Below are 27,924 nucleotides of genomic sequence, written 5' to 3' on the forward strand. Positions count from 1 at the left end.
TAAACAATAGCAAGAAGATTTTGCGACTGAATAACGCTCAGATGTAAAGATCCGGAAATGAATAGGATGTTAAGATTATAAAAAATGCTTTCCAAATTAGGACAAAATCGAGCTTGCGAATTCATTTCCACTCGGTCCAACAAGCCTGTGACCATATCGGTGTTATGCACCCCTGTGCAATATATTGCTTAATGCGTAACTGTTAGTACAGGCTTGACTTACTAAACTCAGTTTAGTGATGAGTAGGGCGATTGTTTTGACAGGTCAAAATTTGTCAAAATTTTGTCAAAATTGTAGCGTTAGGTCAATCCGATTCATTGCTTCTGGCTGTTGCGCCCGGTGGCAGTGAAATTTCGACAAACGAAGCCAAAAATATGATACTCCACAAGGAGAAAAAAATAACGCAATTGGTACTGGAAAGAAAGAAATCCGAAATTTCACTGCCACCGAGCGCAACAGCCAGAAGCAATGAATCGGATACAGCCGTTGCTAATCCGTCTAGCAAAACTCTGACGCAATCTCAAGTCGATGTTCTCAGTCTTAATTTGAAATTCTGCCCTACCCAAAAACTCGATCCTTACGTACTAACCGGAGATGCCGATGAATTTGATAGGAGAATGAGAAACGAGTTCCATTTTTATGACATCAATTCCAAAAATGAAGTATCTCAGAATGGGGCGAAGTAATTGAACAAATTAGCAAGAAGCCCAGGAAAAACATGAAATGGAGGGCACCTCACGGTGAAAACAATAATTTGGACAGATATGTAGAAAGTTTCCACAATCAAATTAACGCTACATTCATCAGTAAGTGTGTGTGTGTATGTGTGTATTTGAATAATTTTTGGCGCTTATCGCCGATAAGGTCATTTGCGCCCGATCTTGAATACTGTCCTTTGCTTGGTCTTTTTGCTTGTGGTACGATTTTTACGGACGACTTCCAGTCACACTCTCATACACGTCTTTCACTCTCTCTTGCACGCGTCCTCGTCAGAGTCTGATGCAGCCGATTTCCGTAAGCTCGACTTTACTTTCTTCTGGGCTTTTCGTACGACACTGCATATTTGCAGTGAGGTCAGCGATGAGGAGCCCAGATAAACCTCCGACACATAGAAGTAGGTCCGAGCCGGGATTCGAATCAGTAAATCCAAACATCTGAATAGCAACTACAACGACAATCTTACGAAGGAGCAGAAAAGGGCTATTGCAGAACTTAAACACGATGAGAACATCGTAATCAAGCCCGCCGATAAAGGAGGGAAGGTGGTCGTTATGGACTCAAAAGACTATGTAGCAGAAGGTGACAGACAGCTGAACGACTCCAATTCATATCAAAAATTATGTAACGATCCGACGAAGGAACATACAAAACAGCTGAAAGAAATTATAAAATCGTTGGATATGAAAGAAGATGAAAAATCGAAGATCAATATCCCTTCTGATTCTTCTCTCGGCCGCTTCTATCTCCTACCGAAATTACACAAACCAAATGTTCCTGGACGTCCCATCGTGTCGTGCAACAAACCCCTAACGGAAAATATATCCGGATACGTGGAAAAACATCTTAAACCGCTGGTGAAAAATACACCAAGTTTTTGTCGTGACATCACGGACTTCTTAAACAAACTCAAGAACGTCAATCACTTGAAATCAGGAACGATGTTAGTCACCATGGACGTATCATCCCTGTATACGAGTATTCCGCATAAAGATGGCATGGAAGCTGTCGAAAGATTTCTTGTAGAAAGTGGAAATCCATTGAAAAACATCATCATGGAAGTAATCGGCTTCACGCTGACACACAACACATTCAAATTTAACCAAGACATCTTTCTACAGCTTCAAGGCACGGCAATGGGCACGAAATTTGCTCCGCAGTACGCGAACCTTTTCATGCACAATTTTGAGAAGGATTTCATGGAGACTCAAACATTGCGGCCTATATTTTACACGCGGTACATCGATGACATATTCATGATATGGACCCATGGCGAACGGTCTCTACAAACGTTTCACGAGGCCATAAACCAATTCCACCCTAATATTCGGCTAACCATGGAAAACTCAATGATGGCAGTTCCCTTCCTCGACACGCTCGTCAACATCGAAGAAGGCCGTGTTTTCACGTCCCTCTACCGCAAACCTACTGACTCTGGTAAGATTTTAAATTACCATAGTTTCCATCCGTTACACTGCAAAAAAAGGAATAGTGTACAGCAAAGCCCTTCGAATACACAAAATCTGCTCAAAGGAAGAGGACAAAAATGATCACTTGGAAGTTTTGAGAAATGAACTAACCAAATCTGGCTACGACCAACAGCTAATAAAGACTCAAATAAGGAAGGCTCTCAATGTACCACGTGAAGAACTATTTGATTGCAGTCGGAATATTATTATTATTATTATTATTGGATACGATAGTGGTGCTTTTAGCCAGGTTAAGGCCTTGTGCTCCACGACATTGCAATTACACGGACAGTACACAATGAATTTCATTTTTTCGGGTCTCTGACGTTCTTCCACTCTCGCTTTATCGTCGTATCTTTGCTTCACTTTTTCATCCTTCTTGCACTCTCACAGTCTCTTTCACGCACACTTCATCAGTTGATAATCGTCTCTGTTGCTACCGAATTATAGCTCGGCTCACTGTAGCTGGGCTTTTAATGTCACTGACTAGCAGTGAGGTCGGCGATGAGGAGCCCATAGAACCTCCGACACATAGTAATTAGTCCGAACCGGGATTCGAACCACCACCATTGGTGTCGTGACGCAGGCGCTTAACCCATTGCGCCACTCGCTTCCCCGTGAGGAAGCACGAGATCGCAGAGTGCCTCTGGTCACGACTTATTTTCCGGGAGCAGAAAGATCCGCAAGATTTTGCGAAAACATCAGCGAATACTTAATAATGATCCAAAATGCAATGAAGTATTCCCGAGGAGGCCTATTTTAGCCATACGACAACCACGCAGCTTGCGTAACATTTTAGTGAATAGCAGACTACCCCGGTCAAAACAAAAAAACAGCGTGGTAAATTGCGGAAAATCGTCATGCAAAACGTGTGCTATTCTCAATAATAATAACGTGATTACAAGAGGACATGCCAAGCACAACACCAAAGGCCATTTCACTTGCAAATCAAGTCATTTGATATACTTGATTCGCTGCCGAAAAGGATGTACCAATGCATGGTACGTTGGAGAGACCATAGTCAGCCTCTCCACAAGAGAGTAAATGGACATCGACATGATATATCGAAATGCAACAAATCCAAGCCTGTCGGTGAACATTTTTCTTCGGCTGGACACTTGGAGAACGACATAAAAATCAACGTATTGGTCGGGAACATTGAAGACTCTACCCTACGCAAGGCTACGGAACAAAAATATATCGACAAATTTGATACATTCCGTCAAGGACTGAATATAGATAGAGGGTGCATGTCTCACTGCACCATGTAATACTTGAATTGACACTTTTCTGTACGTGTGTTATACTACAAACACCTTATATCGTATCCAATTTTTAGGAGCACAGCTTACTTCATGCGTTTCTAATGTATACTATATATTTTTGCCTATGACGTCATAAAGTACACAATTCTGAAATCTGGAAAGTTCTCACCCACTATGATGTCATAATTAGAGCCCGACCGATTATCGGCTCGCCGATAATATCGAGGCGATATCACGCTTGGAGAGAAATATCGGTATCGGCCATTGAAGGTAAAAAAATATCGGCCATTTTCGTGACGTCACAACATGGTGGCAGGGAGTCAGAGAAGTCGATAGAAGACGTGAGGACGGTAAATTATAAAAATAAATGGCCAAGCTGCATATAGTGCATACTGCATACAGGGTAGTAGGCGTGCCTATCTGAAAAATATTATAGATAACTAACCACCGTTATGCCCCACTGACTTCGTGGGAATCCCCCTGCAGTAATCGATCACCAACGACAGAGAGCAGCTGGATGGATAGTTGTCTGCAGAAGATTTCAATCAGTAAGAGAAATGAGAACTTCAATCATGCTGGACTGACCCTCGTAATGACAGAGAAAAGCGTCGTGTCGAAACATATCTCGGTTCGATACCAACAGAGCTAATTATTCCAGTAATGTATGAAGTCGTCTGACTGAGGCCTGCGGGGCCACCATGATAGGAAATATGCAAGCATGAGGGCAAGAAAATCAAGCAAACGTGGAGTAAAGCCAATAATTGATACCAAAATTTTTGATTCCATGATGACATTGGCCAATTCTGACACAAGAGCGTAAAACGTTGATTGTTGAAATGCTGGTCATGGTCAAGGCCCAAGGGCCGAATGGGTGGAGCAGTTGCAGACTTGGACAATTTGAGTTGTTTTGCACATTCTCTTCAGCTATTTGTTAATGATTTGCTGAAGGCTCCAGGTGCATTGCCAGAAGAATATCAATATTAATATCAATATATGGTGAAACCATTGAAGGAAAGATCCCCTGCAAGGGAGCGGTGGAACCGAAATGAAGAAAGATATCCAATTCTTGCTGTGCCACTAACTATGGTACCAAGTGAAAGACTGCTCAATGTGTTTAGTACTATATACATCATCTATGGAAGACCACAGAAGTTCACTCCGAGAAATTGTGCTTCGTGAACTGTAATCTGCAATTGCTGGATTGGTGCTTTTGATATATTTTTATAGTTCCTGGATCATTTATTTCATGTTCAAGCATATCAATGGCTGTAAAGTTGTTGAAAGAAATACTCTGATGTGTTAAATATGGACCTTGAGGTAGATTCCATATCTTTTGAATATCGGCTGAATATATCGGTGTTATCGGTGGAGGTACTGGATATCGGTCTTATCGGTATCGGCTCAGAAATCCAATATCGGTCGGGCTCTAGTCATAATAGGTATATGTTCAAATTCAAAATCTTTTTGCGTTGCACTTTTTGCGTTACTTTCGCTTTATCACCTGATGAAAGAGCAGAGCTCCGAAAGCTCGTGTAACTATAATGAAGTTATATTCATACAAGTGGACGTTAAACAGGGTGTGGAAGCTATCAAGGTCTTATTTTTAAATTGGAGACAGTGAATCATATTGTTAACACAAGTTACGAAGTGGACGTGTAAAAACAACGTAACGAGAAAGTGAGGGTTAATTTGCAAAAATGTTATTTATTCATTCAGCATCATTATTCAAAACAATGCGTAGCACGAAACATTCTTACTCCTTTTAGTCACATTAACGGCCAGACCTTTTTTTCTATTTGTAGTCGCCAAAATTTATTTCGGATATTTCAAAGCTGGTCTTGGTCCCGAGCCGCTTGTAGCTTGTTAGTAATTGCTTTGACATTTTGACAGCTTCAGCCTCCACCTCTGTTGGTCCTGACCGCTATTCACGAGCACTGATTGGATTGTTTGACGAATTATGGATTTGGAAACCGGCAACGAAACGTATGACGCAAAGCCCAGACCGAGTTATTCGCAGCACCGTAACTGCCGCACCCCAAACCCCCCAATTGGGGGGGGCCCGAGCTCGAAGGGGGCCCAAAATTATTTCCTGAATCAGCATAAATCATAGAGTATTTTTTGAAATTTTATGCAATTTTTTCAAAATTTTTTCGCGCTGCGCGCGAATTAAAGTAGCCAATTATCTATACTATAGATTCTATAGTATTGGGTATTGGACCATTACCGCGCCCCGACCCACCAAGACATACAATCAAGTTTTAGCCATATAACATGCGACTCCAAAAGGTGTGCCAGAACGATCGGCAGCGAGAAAAGCTTGGCCAAAAAGGTCTATGCCCTTATGCAGATCGAAGACTTCGTTATATATACAAAATACTAGGGATGGTGTGAACGTGAGGTTCACGTTCGCGTTCTGTGTGTGAACCTTCGAAATTTAGGGGTTCACGTTCACAAACGAACCTTGGTAGGTTCTGCACTGCGAACCTTTTTCATATATTACAATTTTCACTTCATTATAACATCTTTGGTTGAAATTTATTGCATGTCAACTGCGAGCCACTCTATGCGTGGCGCTGGCAGCATAAAAACAAATCAACACTGAACGACCATGCACCTTGAAAATCTCAAAAATTCTACATGCTTGGTTAAAAATGTTTGCTCGAAATATCCATCTTTACGTTTGTGAATATTTAATGACTCTGTGATGTGAGCTTGACCCGCAATCACACAAGCTATACGTACGTACTCAACTTAGCCAGTGATATCCCTGACTTAGCGAATGATGCTTATTCAGCCAACGAATGATGCTTATTCAGCCAATCAATGAAACTGATATCGTTGTCTGGTAATAAAAATCTAGCTGCCGTACGGGGTCAATCTTGATTTCATGTGTTTATTGCATCATAAAAAACAAATCGTCGCGATTGGGGTGTTGGCTACTGCTATATAACTTTCTAATGGGGCAATATCGGTAGCAGGTATGGAAACCCGTTTTACGCTCTGCGCAATATCAACGTAGCAATGCTCAGACGCCGAATGCATTGTCTGGTCCGGCCCGGATCGTTAAGTCGTAAGCTTATATTCCCTTGCAAGTCCTCGTTGGCAAAGCGACGGAAGATATTGATTTTATGGGATTATTATATGATTTGATTGCCGCAGTTGACACACTTGACGTTTGTCGACGTTCACATTGTTATAGGCTATCACATCACTGAAATGTAAGTTTGGAATTAGCAATATGACGTCACGTGACGTCATGAGGTTCACGTTCGTGTTCACACAGAACCTTTCAAAAAGGTTCGCGTTCACGCGAACCTGAACCTTTCTGGGATTCACACCATCCCTACAAAATACATATAGGTTTAATTGTCCATAGGCGCCTAAATGACTGGCGCCGAATGTTTCTGTCTTTGCAATCCGAACCCCACAAGACAAATACCATCCCGTTGGGAAAAATTTTATGCCAGTGAAGAAATACCAATTTGAAATCGTGTGCGCCTCTTAGTTTAGAAGCCTACATTTGGACGATTCTATATTTCTTGATATAGCAGACTTGAAGTCACGAAATAACATCATGTGACGAAGTCATATCAACGTGTCCGCCATCCCGAAGATGTTTAATGATTATTTACGGGCTCTCCCGGTAAATCTAATTACGTGAGTAGAGAGGACAATAAATTGATAGCATAATATATATGCAATCGCCGATCTGATTGATCGATTTCATCATAAATTATCGAAAATTTTCGCGCATAGCGCTGGCTCACAGTATAGTACAGATAATTTCGTGACAAACGCGAACAACGAGATGGGGGGGGTCGTTTCATCACCCTATGGGAGCCCAAGACCCACGTTTTTAGGGGCCTGACCAGGTGCTGTTTCGTTCCTGCCAACGGGTATACCCCCGAAGATGTTTAATAAATATTTAGTGGTCCTACCTTTTCAAACACACCTCACTCAGCTCTACCGGCAAATCTGATTACGTGAGCAGAGAGAAGATAAAAAATGATAACAATTTATGCAATTCCCGATCATACTGACCGATGAAATCATGAATTCTAGAAATTTTCCGCGCTTCGCGCGCTTAGGCGTCAAAAGCTGATCCACTAAACAAACTCCGAATGAAAATGATGAATAGCGGTAAAAGTGTATCGCTGGAGGGGGGTCTGGGGGGCGAAGCCCCCCAGAAGTTGGGTCTATAACCCTATGGGGGGCCCAAGACCAAAGTTTTGGGGGGGGGCTGACGAAGTGCTGTTACGGCCCTGGTTATTCGCAATCGTAACAATGGCAACAAACAAGGTTTGAGGGGTGACGAGATAGCGTAGTGCAGTGGTTCTTAACCTTTTTTCTTCCAGCGCCCCCTTTCAAAAATTATCGTGCTCCAGCGCCCCCCCCCCCAACTTCATATTGTAAGGAATGTAATAAAGACAATGAGTAAGAGGGAGGGCCGTAACAGCACTTCGTTAACCCCCCTAAAAACGATTGCCTTGCGCACCCATAGCGTGATAAACCGAACTTCTGAGGGCTTCGCCCCCACGAACCCCATATCGTGATTTTGATGGTCAGCAAAGTTTGTGTGGCCTGGTCGCCCTAAGTACCAAAATTTTCCATAATGCATGAATGAATAGGTGGTAATTATATATATAAGTCGCTATATAAACTTTTTATCCTCTCAGCCCACGTAATCAGATTTACCAGTAGCACTGAGTGAGCTGTTGTATAGGAAAATAAAGGGCACGTAATTATTAATTAAACATATTCGGGCGTGCCCGCAAGTACAATTATTCGTTACCAGGGCCGTAACAGCACTTCGTCAGCCCCCACCCCCAAACTAAAAACGTTGGTCCTGGGCCCCATCGGGTGATAAACCAAACTTCCGGGGGACTTCACTCCCAGACCCCCATTAGGCTGTCCGCTATTTGCTGATAGCCTATTAGGTATCTATATTGGGTGTCCATTTACTGAGGCAGCTATTCTCGTCTATTCGCGCGAAGTGCGAAAAAATTCACTAATTAATGATTGAATTGGTCAATATCACCGGGAATTGCATGTAAATTGAGATCAATTTTTATCCTCTCTGTGCTCACGTAAACGCATTTACCGGTAGAGCTGAGTGAGGTGCAATGTTCCCTCTAAGCTGCGCACGTGCGCAGTACTGACACGGTCTCTGCACACAGAAAATCTACGTTGCGCACAACAAATCCGGAGTTAAAATAAGTCGTTACGCACTGTTGTCCAAGGGTCAGCGCAGTGAGTCGTTGAGTGTGCGCAGACTAATCAAAACTTAAAGCGAACATTGTGAGGTTTCTTGGAAACTGTAGGGCCCGTTACTAATAATTAAACATATTCGGGCGGGCGAACCCGTTGGTATGACTTCGTTGCATAATGTTATTTCCTGACCCCCTGTCTGCAATATCAAAAAATATAGAATCGCTCAACGGGGATATCGCCGAGCAGGAATATCCCTGTCGCCCAATTGTACTAAACTAAAAGACGCACACGATTTCAGGTTGATATTTCTTTACTGACATATAATTTTTCCCTGCCAGATGGAATTCGTCTTCTGGGGTTCTGATTGCCAAGACAGGAACATTCGGTGTCAGTCATTTAGGCGCCCATGGACAATTAAATCTATATGTATTTTGAAGGCTATATGTAACGACGTTTTCGGTGTTAATTTGCTCTGAATACTCATTAAGGATATGTCCTATCACCACATCATCTACTGCGAAGCCATTTTTCTCCAGCGCCCCCCATACCGCCCCCCTGAGCCCAGCGCCCCCCATATCGCCCCCTGAGCGTTTCCGCCCCCCTTCAAGATCGCCAGCGCCCCCTGGGGGGCGCTGGTGGCAAGGTTAAGAACCACTGGCGTAGTGGTATAATCTACAGCTGCAACACCAATGGCTTGTGGGTTCGAGTCCGACTTCAGAATTCCTACCAGAAGTGTTGGAGGTTTATCTAGGTTCCTCTTCGCCATCCAATCCGCGTAAGCGGTGTCTTAAAAAAGCCTAGAGGTGGGCCGTGCTATACAAGTCGGCATAAACGGAATCAAAATACAGAATATCGGCCTGGTGTAAATGACCTTTGTAGTCGACAGACACCATGAATACCTCAAACAGCAACAAGGTTTGACCTATATGTGGAAACCGTGACTTTTTACTTTAATTTTTACGGCTACGGCATACTTTGCCATATTTGCTTTATTTTGAATCCGGATTAAGCATACGACTTACGTAAGGCTAAGTAACCACCACAAGCAACCTTGAAAGTAAATGCATTCACAGTTAAGTTTATACAGCCTATGGTTTTAGTTCACGCATTAGTATACAAAGATAGGTTTATGTTATATATTTCGAGAAGCCTCTCACGGGCCGGTCAGAATCGCTTCGCGCTCCAGATTTTGCTCGCGGGCCGTAAAATGCCCAGGTCTGGTATAGGCATGCAATGGGCATTTACCTATTGCACTCGAGCGTTTGGGTGTGAATACATACTCGTTTCGCTAAGAGTGCATGCTCCCAAGTGGACGTGTTAGTTAGGTTGCGTACCGAGCTGTGTCATGGTAAAATAGCCTTGGTCTTCCGTATCAGCCGGGTGTGTCCCGTTGGTGTATTTCACTGCATGATTTTTCTGATAATGTCGACTCAAATTATATTCCTTAAACACGGACAACTGCTCGGTGATCATCGTAAACTCAAAATACCGGTTCACGACTGACTAATGTAACAATGGCAACAAACACACTTTGAAATTGAATGAGGAAACAGTGACTTATAACTTTAATTGTTACGGCATACTCCGCTATATTGGCTTTATTTTGAACCTGGATTACGCATACGACGTACTCAGGTTAAGCCAGTGGTTCCCAAATGATGGGGAATTCAATGGTTTTTGGTGGGGAATAGACCCATTTGTTCAAAATTATATACAGGACAGTCTACATATTCACGGAGACACATGCGCAATTACCGTTACCAGTTAACTGCTCTGGAATGTATGTATCGAAAATTAAATTGCGTGTTGTTCACAAAACCTCATTTTTAACTCTGGATGGCCGATCATGGCGTCACAAACGCATCCATCACGACTATAATTTGACGTGAAAATTTTGAGCGTTACTGGTATAGGTAGGCGTACCATACGTTCCGCTTTAGGCGGGACAGTCCCGCTTTTTGACGTCTTGTCCCGGCGTCCCGACCAGTCAGCCAAACGTCCTGCTTTTTAAGGCCGGCGGGTATTTCGGAGTGAAAAACGGTGATTTGAGCTCTGAGCGGAGAGAAGTCCTTTTTTTTTTTTTTTTTTTAGTCAACCGATCAGAAAGTGGGTTTACAATACATTTTATGTTGCAGTTATAGGCGATTGTCTTGTGTGGTTGTGTGTATTGTGTAGTCAGACCAGCAAATAGTTGCTCTGTGATGACAAAAGTGCTGGGTAGTGGGGAACAGGACCGCAAATGCCGCACCCCGAACCCCCCAATTGGGGGGGGGGCGAGCTCGAAGAGGCCCAATATTATTTCGTGAATTAACATAAATTCATGCGATTTAATATTGCCGAATATCTGATTATTCGGTACCCTTCCCCTACGAAAATATGTAGAATTTATAGAAATAAAGACTTCGCCGTCAACCATTACCGCGCCACGACGCACCAAGACATATGAAGTTATAGGCCATGCCACATGCAACTCCGAGAAGTGTGCCGAACGATCAGCAGCGAGAAGACCTTGGCCGAGAAAGAATGGCCTCGTGGTGACCGAAAACTTCGATGTATACAATATACAATTATACATACATGTTTAATTGTCCACAGGCGGCTAAAGGGTTGGCGCCGAATGTTCCTGTCCTGGCGATCTGAAGCCCACAGGGCAAATGCCAAATGCAATGCAGGGAAAAATTATTTGCCAGTAAAGCAATACCAATTTGAAATCGTTTGTGCCTTTTAGTTTTGGTGATTTCCATATCTTTTGACATAGCAGATATAGGACGTCACGAAATAGCATAATGCAACGAAGTCAATATACCAACGGGTCCGCCCGAAGATGTTTAATTCTTATTTAGAGGTCCTGCCTTTTCCAACACACCTCACTCAGCTATACCGGTGAATTTGATTGCCTTAGCAGAGAGGGGATAAAAAATTGATAACAGAATATATGCAATTTCCAATCATATTGACCGATTCAAACACGAATTATAAAATTTTTTTGCGCTTCGCGCGTTCAGTTAATATAAGGCGACGCACTAAACAGTATAGACCCGATGTATAGCTGATAAGTAGCGGGGAAAAAGCGTACAGGGCTTCGCCCCCCAGAAGTTGGGTTTATCAGCCTGTGGGGCCCACGACCAACGTGTTTTTTTTTTTTGGCGGGGCTGACGAAATGCTGTTACAGTCCTGGTGGGGAATAAAGGCTCGGAATAAATCTGAAGTGGGGAATGCAGACAAAAAGGTTGGGAACCACTGACTTAAGCAATCACGGTACTTAAATTAACTTGACTTCAGGGTAATCGCATTTCCGGTTCAGTCTATATAGCCTACGTGTTTCAGTGCAAGGATTATGATTAATAAATAGATTTTATGATGTAAATTCCAAGGAACTGTTCGCGGGCTGATTAGAATAGCGTCGCGGGCCGCAAAATCTCCAGGTCTGCCACAGAGCCTGAAGTTCGACCCGGTTATAATTTTAAATCGGCAGGATGGTGACTTCCGGTGTACATACCACTCCAAATCCGAGGCTGTCTTATTAGATTCCTCCGAATTTACAGCTATTTTGCATACAACATCATCTCTTGTATATTAACATACCGAAGTACACGTACACTCTGCTACAGACTATTATATGGTCTCAGCATGATACAGCAGTAGTGAGAGAGTTTATTATCTTTCAGAAACATTCACAGAATAATTATACCTGGGCAACAACAAAACTGGCGAGGCGATTTATAGGGCTAGCTGCCCAATGGATAGATATATTCGAGATAAAAAAAAGCATGTCTATGTGAATAAAAGTAAATAAACTTCATACCAATAAATTAGCAGTTGTCGAGTCAAAGGTATTAATAAAAATTAGGTATTATTGCTTATAGCTTTTACATGCATCACGAATAGGGCCGGGCACAATGATTCGAGTATACTCAAAACCGAATCGAGTAATGATTTTAATGATTCGAGTCGAATAGTGAGATATATTTTATTTGAGTATTGACATTATACGATTCTTGTCACTCAGAGTTATTCGTTAACGAGAATCATAATTTCAGGGACGGGCAAGTCGGCGGGCTTGATATGGGAAAATGAAGTTCTTGACTGGCCGAATTACAGAATCGATACAGTAATCGCGTATTTAGTCACTTATACAAGGAAGAAATCGTATTCAATGTAAACTTTAAGTTTGAAGCATAGACACCAAAAACAGTATTTATTGAATTTAGTACCCTAATATACTTCAATAGCTGTTGAAGTCAATCAGGCGTCTGTAGTCGATCAAAATTGTCAACAAGTTATTTGAAATCTGACTTCATTGTCGTATATAGAAACCCTTAGACTGCGCGTGAACATCAGTTAGATTGTTAATGCTCGTGGTCGAAAATATTTGCTCGCAAATGTATGTCGACCCGAACAGAACAAGTATAGTTACATGACCATCTTTCTCAGGCAGGCAAACTTGGATTCATGCTGTGACGCATAGAATTTGTCAATACTTTCAGATTCTGATTGTTACAAAGCTACTCACATCAGTGTAGACCTACATTATAGATGTCTGTGAAGCCGTCATCAATTCACAGCAACTTTCACAGGGCGCAATTTAAGGTCGAAAATGCCAAAATATAGCTTTAATATGGTTTAGAACTGGCATTAGATTCATTGCGGTCTCACGAAAAGTACATATTTGACTTCCGCATCATTCTCATTCGTGTGACGTCATTATGAGTGATACTTTAATACTCGACTCATCTCGAAGTCTAATACTCGATTCAGAATAGTATTGCCTTTGACACCACATTTTGCCCAGCCATAATCACGAATTGTATAATTATATTTCATGGAAAATGATATTGCAACAGACTGGCGACTGGCGTTACAGTGGCTTTGGCTGGCTAGAAAACACATTTCATTCAAAGAAATGGCAGAAACAGAATTAACTAGAGAGGAAATAAGCAAATAGGACTGTATATTTGTATTTGGATAATCTTCCCTATTCAAAATGAACAATATGAACATGTACAGTTGTACACGAGACAAAAGACTGCTCAAACAAACAAAAATGTGGAGACGTGCATTAGATAGAACATGAGCTATGATTTATAAAGCATCGTTTGTCATGGTAACATCGGCTTTATTGCATAATACAGCTGGCTTAACACACCAGCAGTACCAGCTGCTGGAAAATAGTAGTATAGTATATTGGGGATAACATAACGAGGTCAGGGATATCTAGTCTTTACATCCCTGAACCATGCATATTGAAATACGTCAATGTTAGCCTACGGTAGGAAAGCTTGCTTTTTGCTGATAATTGAGATCCTGCAAATTGGGCAAACATCCACTCGTCCTGCGCAGGTGTCACAAAGACAGACATGTCCGCATGGTTCAATGTAAATATTGATAACTGAGTCCATGCAGATTTTACACAGTTTGTCATCCGAGAGGTCTGTGAAAGGGGATCACACATTCAAATAATATAAGATACCGCCGAGAAGAGAGAGGAGAGAGAGAGAGAGAGAGAGAGAGAGAGTGAGTGGGAGAGAGAGAGAGAGAGAGAGAGAGAGGAGCCGAGTTTACTCGAAATGATGATACAGTCCTAGCTTATTCGGAAGTGCGGATAAGAAGCACTATCGCAAATGCAGAACACAAATCGAATACATGAGTAGGTGCTCATCATAGAACTTTTTTCAACTGCGTACCCGTTCGATTTATCTGCATGTATGGCATATCCCGTGAAAACAATCTTGTTTAAACTAAAGTGTAAGCAATTCAATGACTAGTTACCACAAACTGTGTATGTATTTGTATACACTTTCAAATGTTATTTTACTGCGGTGCGGGTGAGGTTGACGCTTCTCCACGAGTAGGCCTATACGTGTATTCTTGGAAGTGTTCCGGAATAGCAAACGCGTACTAGGTACTACCATACTAGGCCAGTCCCATGCTTATCATTGTATACGACGTACGTACATAAGCAAACACTTAATGTTGCAATATCGTTAATCAAGTAGCTTTCACAATAAGCTGATGATAATGGTTCTGACAGAACTTATCCGAGATCTACAGTATGGTCTGCGTATTAGCTCTCATCATCGCAGTACGCACTAGTAGAGAAACAGAAATTCACTGCCGTTTGCCGTCAATGTAGATAAGGCGAGTAACGTTTCACGGCAATGTAAAAGTATGGTGGCACTAAGGCTTAATAAACGCTGCTTTATATAAGGTTAAATTTTTATCGCCTGTCACATAAAAGCTAAAGTCGCTGTTGCAGGTCATTGTCACAGTGCCATAAAAAGGAAGTTACTCGCGTACCCCAGGTATATACAGTTCTATATATCCCTGGCGCATCCTCGAAAATTCTCTGACATACCCCGGTTTGAGAACCCCTGTCATAGAGCGTTATCGTTGTCACACTTTATCGAGACGCATCATTAACTTACCAACTACTTGGGCTGAGGTCGGAGAATTAGGGGGCGGAGCCGACGGTTGCTTGCCTGTTCCAAAAAAATATGAATGAGTGGTATATTTGCTTAATTACTGTTTCTGAGTAGTTTCTATGCATAAGTATAGATGACTAAAATTTTATGTAATTATACGTGCGTCCAATAAAAAAATAACCTGCGGGTCTATGCGATTATATAGAATTATCGTTTGTTGCGACGGAGCGCAATTCTGATACATTGCTCGAGCTCTGTGATTGCAATTTGGTGGCTGACGATCGCAATAGCCCTTCTAAATGAGATGGTGCCGGCTTTTCTAAAATGAGCTATTGCGTACCACGGCTTAATACTGCATATTTACCAGTCTCGTTGTTGATTTGTAAGCTTTGGTTTGTATCGGCTGCAGGAATATTTCGAGGTGGCAACGCTAAAAATATATATGAAGTTATGAGGTTTATTCATTTTTCTTATCGTTATTATGGTACAATAGTTCTCAATGATCAAGTACGTTGTGTAAAATACAACGATCCAGTAGATTCATTCGCATACAAATATCCACATTACTCAAGTTCATGATATCCGATCAATTTTTCAAGGATGTATTTACTAGGGGGTGCAAAACGTTCGTATGCGAGCCTTTATAATTCAGAGGTTCACATTGACAAACGAACCTTGACAGCAATGGAAATTCAATGCAAAGACAAAACTAAGCGGAACCTTGTGACGTGATAAATTTACTGAGTTTTTGAAATGTAGATTGACATATCACGCTGTTTTACTTGCCAACAATTAAATGAGTTGCTTATACGTCACTGTCAATATATTTCCGTGCAGTGGCAGAGTTGTCTCTTATGTCTGATGAGACGGAAGTTGCATGTATGGGGTCAGTGTTAAGGAATAGTTTCTGGGCTCCGAAGATTCTTTGAGCATCCCCAGAATACTGGGCGATACTACAGGGCCATTACGGACACAAAGTGACCCGGGATATAACATAATTTTATCAATGAGGTATTATTAAAACATCCTGTGATATGAGATTTCGTTGAGGTCACATCCTACGAGTTGCACGAAGCGTACGCCAATATAGTCAGTATAGTCAGCCATTTATTGAAAAAATTAACACGTATGAGGACGCGAACAACGTACAATTGCTTAGAATTATACCATAGTGACGTCATATGCTCGCTTTCATATACGTAATCACGTACAACTTTGATAAAAGTTCCTGTTCACTCGGTTCAGCACCTTTCACAGCTTCACACTCCTCTCCATCCCTATAGTATGTCCCCGAAGGTGGGTAGTAATCGCTAAATCGCTAATCGCGTCTTATGCGTTAGTGAAACTTTAATTATGCCTCAACATTCAAAGTTTTTTAGCTGATTTACGCATTAGCCTGCCATAACTTTGAGGTGCATTGTTTTGTTGCTACGACCACTATGCTACGTATAGAGATAATACTTCGTTGGTTGACGCCCCACAGACAACCAGTCCGTTTTCAATTGGTTCGTGGTTGGGACTTGTTTGCCTTTTAGTCCTTATCTATAGAAGAACATATAACCTTCAAAATACGCAATGATCGAAGTATCATAACGGAAATACGTAAGTTTAAATTCAAAATAAAGCATCAAGTGGTATATGCTGAAGATTCAGTATCAGTATCAGTATCCGTTAAATAATATCAGACATGTAAGAACGGAAAGTGTAGGTACCGTTCCGTTCCGCAAAGTAATAATAACAGTAACGGCGTCATCAGTCATACTTACATGGCTTAGATTGAAATCCAACAGGATTTTTCAGTGCACACGCTAATCCATTTTTTGGTGTACTGTACTGTTGAACAAGCTCATCAATACATGTAAATTTTCTGCTTTGAACTCCGGAGTGCGTTTGCACAGCCAGTTTGTCTCCAGAGACTGGTATAACGCGATAAGTAAAAACTCGTTCACTATACCTGTAAATTTAGAACATTATGACCGATGTATAAGTAAATCAATAGCATAATAAACTCCAGAATGCGATATTTTAAAGAATCATGCTACATCGCACTTCTAATCCGTGTTGGCATAATGTCGCTGATAATATATTACAGCTATAGCTCGGTGGTTCTCAAACTGGGGTCTATACGAGACAATTTTCTGGGTCGGCGAAGTACCTTCCAAACATCAACACAATCCCGAAGAAAAAACTGTGGATTTATAAAATTGTCGGGAAACTTATTGCAATCTAAATTCGAAGTTTGAAGTGGCCCAAGATTACTTCGTAGGCTATTTTGTGGCAGATGTATTCAACTTGAAATATTTCTTCCCACTTGACGCGATTTACTGTCGTCTAAAGGGCTGGGCAAAATCGAGTACCTGAGTGATTCGATTCTGAATCACGTATTATGCTTCGAGTCGAGTCGAGTCGAGTATTCGAGTATCACTCATTATGACGTCACAACAAAATGTAATATGTCAAAGTTCGAATACGTACCTTGTGTGCCACCACAAGGAATATAATGCCTGTTATCCATCACATTCAAGATACTTTGGTATTTATTCGATCCTGCCGATTTCATTGTACTTAGTGACAATGTTGTTGTAGGATCATGACTTTGGAAATGTTTTTCCAGTAACTGAAGTAGCTTTGTACGATATATTTCGTATACTGCGATACTGCCAATCAAGGTTTCAAGGCTTCCACAGCGGAAAATATTATCGAAACCATAATTCTCGTAGATAAAATAACTTTCCGTAGCGAGGAGAATATAATTTCATTACTCAAAAAAAATCGTCTTTTGCTACTCGACTCGAATCATTAAAATAATTACTCGATTCAGATTCGAGTACTCGAATCATTGTGCCCAGCCCTAGTCGTCTATAGATTTCCTGATTTTACTATGCATACGCCCTCCCCAAAATACTCACGCTTTACAGTAATGATTCTAACTGCTGTATTAGCAATGACGAGAGGCTTTTGCATTAAAAACAAAATCAATTCAACATCACAGAGTCAGGAAATGCATTTTTGCGTAATAGACTACGCAAATAAATCGAGCGTATCCTTGATTGTTACGTTTGACTTTTCTGATAGAACCGACTGACAAAGCATTTGAATCTTGCGACCGAGTCTATGGATTTCTAGGAATCGGAATTTTGGCCCCCACCATTTCCGCGCCAAGACATACGAAGTTTGAGCAACATGCGACTTCGCGAAGTGCCTCGCCACAAACATCAGCGACGATAAAGCGGTCATCATATATGCAAGTATCAATATTATCAACAACAATTCCCGCTTAGTGCGACAACAAAAGACAGAGGAAGTAGAGGTTCGGGATAGGAACCCTCAGGGGTCAAATATTGATCAATGATCTCTCTATGAGGGCCCAAAACTACCATTTCCGAGGGTTGAATGTGAATTTAAACCGATTGATTGTGATTCACGATTTTAAGGTTGCGCTGTCCAAAACGAACCCATCACAGACGTTTATTTATACCATTGAATCAAACCAACGTGTTTTTGTTGAATTTTTAATGGACCACGAGCCATTTGAAATATTGCTACGAGGCCGTTGCGTAATTTTGGTCAAAATTTTGAGAACCACTTCATTGCTACATAAATATACGGCGCCGAAACCACGGGTCACACATATAGGCTTTCCAGTTCCATAATATCATTAAGAATTGATAACGTTGACGACGAGACTTATGAATAAAGGGTAAAGACTAAAGAGTAATCAAGTGAATCGCGAAAATATTTTTCGTTATAATATAAACTTTATGAAATATATTTATGTGCAAAGTCTAATAAGTATATGCATATTTTATTGATATGGGTGTTTTCGTCCCTTTTCTTAGCGTTAGTGCATATAGCCTGAAGGTAGGCCAATTTAATATAGTGATAGCCTACCTATGGTGGCACCTAAAGTGGTAGGGCCTACATACCGTACACCATGGTTTGCCCAATTGAGTCCAGTTCAAACGTGCCAAAGGTGCAAGCTAAATGAAGGGAACGCAACATACGGCTCACGGACAGTTTCCCGTCTTACATGATAATGTGGCCATAGCGGCCCCAGTCTGCCGATATTCCCCACTAATTGCTATAACTATACGTCAAATTTTAGTGACTGTATGTTTTTATATATGTGTGTGCGCGGCGTGCGAGAGTGGAGATTACGTGTAGGTTCGTCGAAGCGAGAAGACTTGCATTATCAGCCTTTACGATGTAGGCTACTCAGTCCTAATGTTGTTTTTGGTAATCATGGTGTTTGACGAAGACACCAGGCCGATATTTCTTATTTTTGATTCCGTAACCGCCGACTTGTACCACGGCACACTTCTAGGCTTTTGTAAGACACCGCTTATGCGAATGAGATGGGGAGGAGGAGCCTAGGGTGGAGGCGAAAAAGCTCCAACTCTTAGGTAGGAATTCTGGAGTCGACCTCGGTCGGACTCGAACCCCTAATCCATTGGTGTTGTAGCTGTGGATTTTACTACTACGCTATCTCGCCACACTCAACCATAATGAATTGCTATATTGGTCAGTTTGGGGTACCGGGCTTATCGAACGCCTCAAAATCTTAATTAAGGATTGCACCATAGCGTCCTATATGGTGTGAACACCAGCAAATCTCACGGCTCAGTGAAATTGGTCTACGTCACACTTTCCATTTGGTCAAGGGCAATTTGACGGTAATTTTTGATCGGCTTGCCGAGCATTTAATTTGATAAAATTAGTATCAATCGAAAGCTACCGTGGTAGTGATTTCGAAAATATAAATTTTATTCTGCTCGTGGACCGGGACCCCTCAAAATCACCCTCGAATGTTGCATTGTAACGGAGTTTGGTATTGTGACGCAACCATGCAGTCTGAGCAGCTCAGGAGCAAGTGCACCTGATCCCAGACGGCATCGCTGCGTCACAAAACCAAACTTAAGAGTTTGGTGCAATGTGTTCATTAGGTTTTTCTTCTTATTGTTTATTGGTGCTGATTATGAATCGTCATTACGCATTTTGTGGCTTCGATTCATAATAGTGACCGAAATAAAATGTTTTATATGACCAATTTGAGTCTACAGCTATCTATCTATTCATGACGATATAACGATGCAAAAACTGCGAAAAATAAGATGTGAAAAAATGTGGAAAATAAGCTTTTTGTGGGCATTTTTGGCTTGTGCCAAAAATAAACATGTCTGCTTATCGGCCTACGCTCTCTTCTTCGCCGCTTGGCTAAACAAGATTGGATACTCACAACAAACTCAAGCTGAAGGCTCCTGGCATTGTGTCACTGCATCGGACCGCAAAGCTGCCATCGACAGCAGCATCTCTAACCAACCTTTCCACGTGTGCTCTGGAAGCACGACCGTGAAACCAGTTGTCCTTGGCACTTGTCATCGTGTTCATAGAAAAACCGGTTGTTAGGAAATAAGCAGCACAAAGAATGCCATTAGTACGACCTAGTTGAAAACGAAAAAAATATGGAAAACTATCACTAGTATACATAACATATTAGAGGTGCTCGCCATATAACTTCATACAGTGTACATCAGGGGTGTCAAACTCAACTTGATAGATCCGCAATAATCAGCCTCGAATTGTAACGGAGTTTAATATTGCGACGCAACGATGCCCTCTGGAGCAATATGGCGCAGTTCAGGTCAAGTGCGCACGAGAATGAGAGTGTTAATGGTCAATCGCTTGCGGCCGTAATGAACGACGTTTCATTACGGCCTATGACCATACTCTACATTTGCTGTCGTGAGGGATTATTTAATGGAAGTATTTCTTGCTAAAATCCCAACAATTGCTGTTAGAAATATGCTCGATAATACATGCATTCTTTAATCCACTCAAAATTGCTTCGCGGGCCGGATTAAACCGTCTGGTGGGCCGTATGTTTGACACCCCATGGTGTACATGTACACTGTACAGTAAAGCGTGTAATATCCAGATTGTTAGCATGATGTGCTGGAAGGGTGCAAATCAACTCGTTAGTACATCGTGATTCCGTGCAGTATGTTGAGGGTATTCTGTTTACATATGCGCCACCCCAGTAGACGGTTTGCATCAAATCATAAGTCCGAACTATATTATTTCAGACAGCAATCGGTAAAATATAACTTCAATACTAAAGACATAGCGATTCATTGAACAGCATATGCATGATTATAGTAGGGTTACCATATTTTGGAATCGGAAAAGGAGGACACTTTTTCAAAACTTTCAAACTTAGGTTACTGGAATAAAATCTAAAAAAATGGTAAATTTTCCCCGACTTTGTTGTTGGTTGACTAAAAAAAGTCGTCACTTTCGTTCGAACCACGAATTTTCTGTTTAACGTCATTTATGCCCATTTTCACTCGAATCTATCCAATCTTAGCTCTAAAATCTCTAAAGGGGGACAAATTCCCGAAAAGGAGGACATTTAGGCGTCCTCGGAGGACATTTTCAAAAACCTGAAAAAGGAGGACAAATCCTCCTAAAGGAGAACGTATGGTAACCCTAGATCAGCGGTTCTCAACCTGGGGGGCGAGAAAGTTTTGTCAATTTTGTCAATGTCTTTATAAATTGTGACTAAACATGTGTTTCACAACCATTCTGAATATACGATTATTGAAGTGTAACTTAATTCGTATTCTAGAAAGCTTGACAAACTCAAACTCCAGCAGTCGCGCTCAACGGAGTATAGGCTGACTTCAACTTCATTTGAGCAAATTTTTGATATTCTTTGAATATTTAGAGAAATTCCTACGTGCAAGTCATTCATTACTTTGTATAGCTTTGGTAGTTGCCTAAATCTCTGTGCGCTACTTAGCTGTTGTTGATAGCTGGCGAACTGCACTGCCGAAGGCAGACTTAGATGCAATAAAGGTTGCCCGGTTTCGCCCTCAATTTGGCTATAAATCAACACAATTTAATTCATTTCCAAAACTGATCAAATTTAGCATGGCAGGACAGAACGACGCCGTGCTCTCTATAGTCACCACCAGCATCAGGATTAGTCTCAGTGCAACCTATGCCTTGAAATTAATTGATGTCCTTTTCAATGTTTTTTTGTTATTTTCAAACAAGTTTGGGGAAGTTTGTCAGTAATGTAAAAGACTAAACAACTGTAATGCGGATTCAAAATTGGCGTAAGATATACCTTACTATTATATCAGGGGTGGGCAGCCCGTACGGCTGCATGCGGCCATGGAAAGGAATTTGTGCGGCCGTCGACGCCTAATTCAATTAGTAGGCCTATGTGTTGGCAGCCGTAGACATGCAAATTGCAATTACGAATTCACTCCCGAATTTTCATGAGATTTTATTTAATCTTGAAATTTTCTTCGCCATCCGCGCAATTCAACAAGACTTCATTTTTCGATTTTAATGCAGTAGCGTCCTTCTTAATTGGAGCAGGAATAGAAATCATCAAGAAATAACAATTCATTCGCGACTCTCGACAATATGCACTCCCAGCAACTTTTCATAACATTGCCACTCGCGATTTCGGTGCGTACAATAGGCCGTTGTGAAAAGTAGAATAGTCCGGAGTTCTCCGGGAATGGATATGGACATTTGGACAATTTACCATTGGCATTTTGCGTCCAGATCGTTCATTGCGGCTATGAACTGGAATGCAGCCTTATAGGCTACAAAAGTAATCGAAATGCGGCCATGATTAGCAGGAAGGTTGCCCACCTCTGTATTAGATGATGTGCTCTTTTTGACATGACGATAAATGTAAGGTGGGTCAGGGGGCGCGATTTTTTTGACCATCGCCAAGGGGGGGGGGGTGCGTGTCAGAAAAGGTTGAGAACCACTGCCCTAGATTATAGGCTATGTCGATGCAACGTCAATACTATTCGCACAGTCGCATACATTTACATGTTGAATACACACATACGGAACAGGATGTTTAACAAGGAAATAAATGCGATCCATACTTTAAATAAGCAATATGCCGAAATTTTATGACAGGAAAACGGTTTGCAAATCATAGAAGTTGTGCAATGTCCATTGTGTATTCTGATAAGTTTTAATCATTGAAATCACCATAAAGGCAGTTAGGCCTATGCTTACTTTCATGGAATCAAGGCTAGGATGAGGAATCCTAATTTTGTATTTACAAGAAAGATAGGATAACTGACACTGTTCAGGTACAGCTCAATATAGTGCATAGAGATTTTAGAATAATAACCTGAATGATTCAGTACCAACCAAGAAATGAAACATTTATGTTGTTGATTACCCTGCAGTATTTAGTGCAGTAAGCTAAAAGTCAATGTTATGATGAATGAAAACCTTTTCGAGATCTTGAACGATGTCCACCATGGATTGACTGTATGAAATTATTTGTTCCATGATCTCATTTTCAACAACTTTGGACGACACATCACAGGTTTTATCTAATACGAGCTGTTGCTTAAAATGTTCCATACTGGGTAAAAATGTCAAACCTGCAGTGAACATCTTCTGTACAAAGAAATTATGATATCTTTTCAAATGATCCTCATAAGCAACTGATAAGGCACCTGATGTGTCCTTATAGAGATGGTGGTTCCGAGAGCAGACTGTACATAGAAACGTTGAAATTGTCCGTAGACCCCGCATCATCCACACAATAGCCTGTGTCGCGCTGTTGGGATTTAGATTCACCTTATCCTGTATTTCATCGTCAAATATTCTCTGTAAATACGTGTATTTGTTCGCGTTTTTGAGATATTTTGCTCTGATCTTCTCAGTATTGGACAAGACGTCATTTCTTAGGGGCGCCAGAAGACTCCCAGCAATGAGATCGAATAACTTTGCGTGTTGAATGCAAGCTTCCATAAATGATAATGACTGAATCGAGCAAACCAAAGTCGACTCAGGTCGCTGAGTTGCTTCCGCCATAACATCAGAAAAACATACTTGTATCTGTGTAAAGAACGTAGTAACATTAACTTTTCGTGTTATCGGCGTTTGGTGGATCTGTGACTCAATTTGTTCATCCTTGGTTGGGTTCCCGTCTCTAATTCGATCGCCAAGGCTCTCAGAGTGTGAAGTCTCACAGTCTTCGGTATGAGGAGAAAATGATGCAATCATACCTTTAACATTGGTCCATAGATTTGATATTTCCTTTTCCTTAGTCTGAAGGTAAGTTATATTGACGTGATCTAAACCCTCTTTACAATGCTTCTGCACATCGCACAGCTCGGATTTTATATCTTCCGACAGAGAAATTATTGCTCTTATACTAGAGTATTCAATTGCAACATCTTCCTTCACTGTCGCTTCTTCGGTTTTATATTCTTTATAGTCAATTTTAGTCAGAACTTCCTCATATTGTGAATTAAGTTGCTGGTTGCTGATGCTTTTACCGGTATCCGAGTCATATCTTGCCATCAATGCAGAGGAATCAGCAATGCAAGCTTTGGCGGAGCCAAGCAACTTGAGCCATCGCCGTCTTTCCTCGGGTGTCGTTACCTTGAAGTATGCCGAAGATTTTCCTGGCGAGTGTATAATCCATTCAAGAGCAGAACTTGAAACCGGAGTAACATTTGCACATGCTATGTAATGAGACTCCAGAAGGTTTGTGCTTTTCGAGTCCACTGACGGATAAATGTCAAGGTGTCCATTATCTATTATGCCATAACGTTCCCGCCATCTTTGAAATGGTCCACACCACACGTAAAGAATGCCGTGCATAACTATTTAATGCTATTTCCGGTTATGCATAACTAATTAACGTCAGTTCCAGTCATGCAATGCTCAATAGTGAAATACTGTATCATAGGCCTATATTTATAGATCTGTAGATGTACCTCCTGATAACAGTTCATTCAAGTCAAAAACTATAAACAAGAAATTTTTACCTTTCACCGTTCTACCTCCTTTGAAATCAGCCACCAGTACGCAACTGCTATATCAGTGGTCCTCAACTTGGGGGGCGCACCCCCTTTGGGGGGCGCGGGAGGCTTTCAGGGGGCCCGAGTAATTGACAAAGTCTGTATAAATTGTGACCAAACATGTTTCACAACCGTTCTGAGAAGATGATCGTTGAAGATGAAACTTATTTCGTATTCAAGAAAGCTGGCCAAATACGAACTCCAACAGTCGCGCTCAACGGAGTTGGCTATAGGCTGACTTCAACTTCATTTGAGCAAATTTTTGATATTCTTTGAAGATTTAGAGCAATTCCTACGTGTAAGTCATTCATTACTTCATAGCTTTGACAGTAGCCTAAAGCTCGGTGCGCCGGGTAGCTGTTGTTATTAGCTGGCGAACTGCACTGCCTAGGACAGACTTAGATGCAATACAGGTTGCCCGGTTTCGCCCTCAATTAGGCTACTCTAAATCAACACAATTTAATTCAATTCTAAAACTGATCAAATTAACATGGCCGTGCTCTCTGTAGTCACTACCAGCATTAGGATTAGTCTCAGTACAACCTACCTTGAAATAAATTGATGTCCTGTTCAATGTTTTTTTGTTATTTTCAAACAAGTTTTGGGGAAATTTGTCAGAAATGTAAAAAAACTCAACAACTGGAATGCGGATTCAAACTTGGCGTAAGATATACCATATGTTTACTAGTAGATGAAGTGCATGACGATAAGTGCAGGGGGTCAAGGGGGCGTAATTTTTTACCATCGCCAGGGGGGGGCGCATGTTCAAAAAGGTTGAGAACCTCTGCGCTATATAGAACGACGCAGAAGTATACTAAAATTTGCTATAAATAACCACTATTTTCTTTTGTTATGGGAATTAGACTGGTAGGCTACATGGTGTTTCGCTTAGATAAGAATAGTCGCAAAAGCTTCTCCAGATCTCTCTTTGTTATGGGACAATTGGCATCACCTGCCCGCTCCAGAAAGTATCCATGAAACGGAGAAGTCATTGCATGGCAATACAAGTTAGTTCGAGCTACTCGAACTGCAATCCCAGCTTACGCGGCGGACTCCGATATAGTTATGTTTCAGAATACTTACTTTGCTTCTACTTTATGAACTAAAACTAATAAATTTTTCCATTGAAGTAGTATTCATCAAGTCGCATTCATCATGGAACTTGAGAGATTTTCAGATCCTTGCCTTGCTACTTTTACTACTTCTATGCATTGAAATGTACACCCCAGACTAAAACATCTCACCGGCGCAAAGTAATGTTACTAATGTAATATTAATAATACAAATACTCTCTAACACACTTGACCTCAATTCCGTAAATTAGGCGTATGTTTGATTACTATTGTTTGAGTGGGTAGTACACACAATGAAATCAAATATGCGTAGAAATGAAATCGGGCGAAGCCGGAAGAAAATTTCTAAGGTACGTGAAATAATCTGCCATGAAAATATTCCACTTATGTTAATTTGCGAAAGAATTTTGGGCTCTAAATAGCGTATGATTCCAGAATGCATCTCGTACCCCTTTGGTGTTTCGTACCTTCAAGTAGTCCATGGACTCTAGGTTGAGAACCCTTGGTATATACAATTCGTTAACACACACCAATGAAGTTGATGCATATCACCTAATTATATTACTGGTGTCTTCGCACAATGTTGGTTACGCTTTAATACCTATCCAAACCAGACATGGGGTAATCGCGATTAGTAATCGTAATCGATTACGACGATTACAGCATTTTCAAGTAATCGTAATCGCAATCGATTACATTCGAAAAAATTCCGAAGTAATCGTAATCATAATCGACTACTTCCCATATCTAATCGATTTTTTTGTGAAAGAACGATTACTTTTTATTTGTACAAGGACTACGAAATGAACTGAATATTCGTGAACAAGAAAGAGATATTATACCAGTTACGTGATAGCACAAACGTCTTATTTTCAAATGCCATTGCTCATTATTACGTCAGAAGTAGCCTATTAGCTTTGCTAGTCATGCGTAACAAGTATCCACAGTAAATAGATATTCGATGTACGTACAGTAGTGTGATTGTAAGAACACCCGCCGTGCTGTTTATCAGCTTATCAACACGTTGCACACGCCATATAGTACATTGCAGCAGGATAATTAATCACCACTTGCCTAGTTTAAAATAGTAACTTGTGTATTGATGTTTGGTTATGCTTAGTTAGACGCAGTCTGACCGTTACTGATTGGCGAGCAGTAGGCCCATGTAGTACGTATGTACACCGGACAAAGATTTGAAATGTTGTATTCGTCAAATAAAACGAAGCATTAAACATCAACAGCTACTGTTTAATATCATAACCGAGCCGTTTTTGCCGTTTTTCGTAACGGCCGCTTGCAGTACATTATCTGTATTAGGTTGAAGGCAGAGTTTTATGTTCTCTTCATCTTATTCTCATATGACTCTATTTGAAACGGGCGCCAATCGTTATTTCACTATCCTTTACTCAACATAGGGACCTGCCGTCATAGCCATGGGCTTATATATCATGTTAGCGTGGGATATAGCTAGAATCAGAACCAAAACAGCAGTTCGTCTCCCAGTCCAAACGTTGGTCTTTGGCCCTATAGGGTGATATTTTCAAGTTGAAGACTGAATGCCGTCAATAACATTGATAATTGCATTATATTATTATTAATTTTTAATCCTCTCTCTGCCTCCGATGGTCAGATTTACGTCTGGTATCTTGTTATAATTAATTTGGTATATGTTGTTAATTCATGGCATTCGGTATGCTATATAATCAAAAGATATTGTTGTATCCAACACGTAGCAGACTAAAAGCAGACTTTCGTTAGAGGCACACACAAATTGTCATGTCTTTAATGCTCTGTGGGTGCCTAGGAGTGGCATTTGCATTGTGGGCTCAGATTGGAAGGACCAGACTATAAGTCACGCCCACCCAGCGCGGCTATTGACAATCAGCACATACCCTAGGTTTGGGCCAAGG

The 27,924-nt window shown here is 41.1% G+C and overlaps 3 protein-coding genes and 1 long non-coding RNA gene across 5 annotated transcripts; 2 read left to right on the forward strand and 2 right to left on the reverse strand.

Annotated features, from left to right (window-relative positions):
- The first annotated feature begins 374 nt into the window (after positions 1-374).
- On the forward strand, positions 375-2,363 carry LOC145450026 (uncharacterized). The gene is made up of 3 exons (XM_080328477.1): positions 375-682; positions 1,163-2,154; positions 2,320-2,363. Exons 1-3 carry the CDS (start codon positions 375-377, stop codon positions 2,361-2,363), a joined length of 1,344 nt encoding a protein of 447 aa, XP_080184603.1.
- A 1,276-nt stretch (positions 2,364-3,639) lies between these two features.
- On the forward strand, positions 3,640-5,639 carry LOC145450688 (uncharacterized). The gene is made up of 2 exons (XR_013918566.1): positions 3,640-3,801; positions 5,342-5,639. It is a non-coding gene; the product is annotated as an uncharacterized LOC145450688 (long non-coding RNA).
- A 6,657-nt stretch (positions 5,640-12,296) lies between these two features.
- LOC145449936 (SH2 domain-containing protein 1A-like) lies at positions 12,297-20,571 on the reverse strand. 2 transcript variants are annotated; one of them, XM_080328374.1, is made up of 5 exons: positions 20,321-20,571; positions 16,851-17,038; positions 15,449-15,514; positions 15,088-15,141; positions 12,297-14,093 (listed from the first exon to the last, which is right to left on the reverse strand). In XM_080328374.1, exons 1-5 carry the CDS (start codon positions 20,569-20,571, stop codon positions 13,927-13,929), a joined length of 726 nt encoding a protein of 241 aa, XP_080184500.1. In that variant the 3' UTR covers positions 12,297-13,926. The 2 variants fall into 2 exon arrangements, with proteins under 2 accessions (XP_080184500.1, XP_080184501.1); XM_080328375.1 differs by lacking the exon at positions 15,449-15,514.
- LOC145449935 (pleckstrin homology domain-containing family A member 8-like) lies at positions 20,526-27,195 on the reverse strand. Its single transcript, XM_080328372.1, has one exon. It carries the CDS (start codon positions 24,739-24,741, stop codon positions 23,326-23,328), a length of 1,416 nt encoding a protein of 471 aa, XP_080184498.1. The 5' UTR covers positions 24,742-27,195; the 3' UTR covers positions 20,526-23,325.
- Between the last annotated feature and the right edge of the window lie 729 nt (positions 27,196-27,924).

Source organism: Botryllus schlosseri, chromosome 11 (assembly GCF_051294905.1).
Source record: "Botryllus schlosseri isolate E-star chromosome 11, Bs_hap1, whole genome shotgun sequence".
Taxonomy (NCBI): Eukaryota; Metazoa; Chordata; class Ascidiacea; order Stolidobranchia; family Styelidae; genus Botryllus; species Botryllus schlosseri.

What these genes read in the sequence shown, in the direction of transcription:
- LOC145449935 (XM_080328372.1), bottom strand. Translation starts at nt 24,741, where the DNA reads ATGCACGGCATTCTTTACGTGTGGTGTGGACCATTTCAAAGATGGCGG.
- LOC145450026 (XM_080328477.1), top strand. Translation starts at nt 375, where the DNA reads ATGATACTCCACAAGGAGAAAAAAATAACGCAATTGGTACTGGAAAGA. An exon ending in GTATCTCAGAATGGGGCGAA is followed by an intron (nt 683 to 1,162) that starts GTAATTGAACAA and finishes ACATCTGAATAG; the next exon opens with CAACTACAACGACAATCTTA. An exon ending in CCGCAAACCTACTGACTCTG is followed by an intron (nt 2,155 to 2,319) that starts GTAAGATTTTAA and finishes TACGACCAACAG; the next exon opens with CTAATAAAGACTCAAATAAG.
- LOC145449936 (XM_080328374.1), bottom strand. Translation starts at nt 20,571, where the DNA reads ATGTATACTAGTGATAGTTTTCCATATTTTTTTCGTTTTCAACTAGGT. An exon ending in ACAAATCAACAACGAGACTG is followed by an intron (nt 15,142 to 15,448) that starts GTAAATATGCAG and finishes TTTTTGGAACAG; the next exon opens with GCAAGCAACCGTCGGCTCCG. An exon ending in GACCTCAGCCCAAGTAGTTG is followed by an intron (nt 14,094 to 15,087) that starts GTAAGTTAATGA and finishes CCCCTTTCACAG; the next exon opens with ACCTCTCGGATGACAAACTG.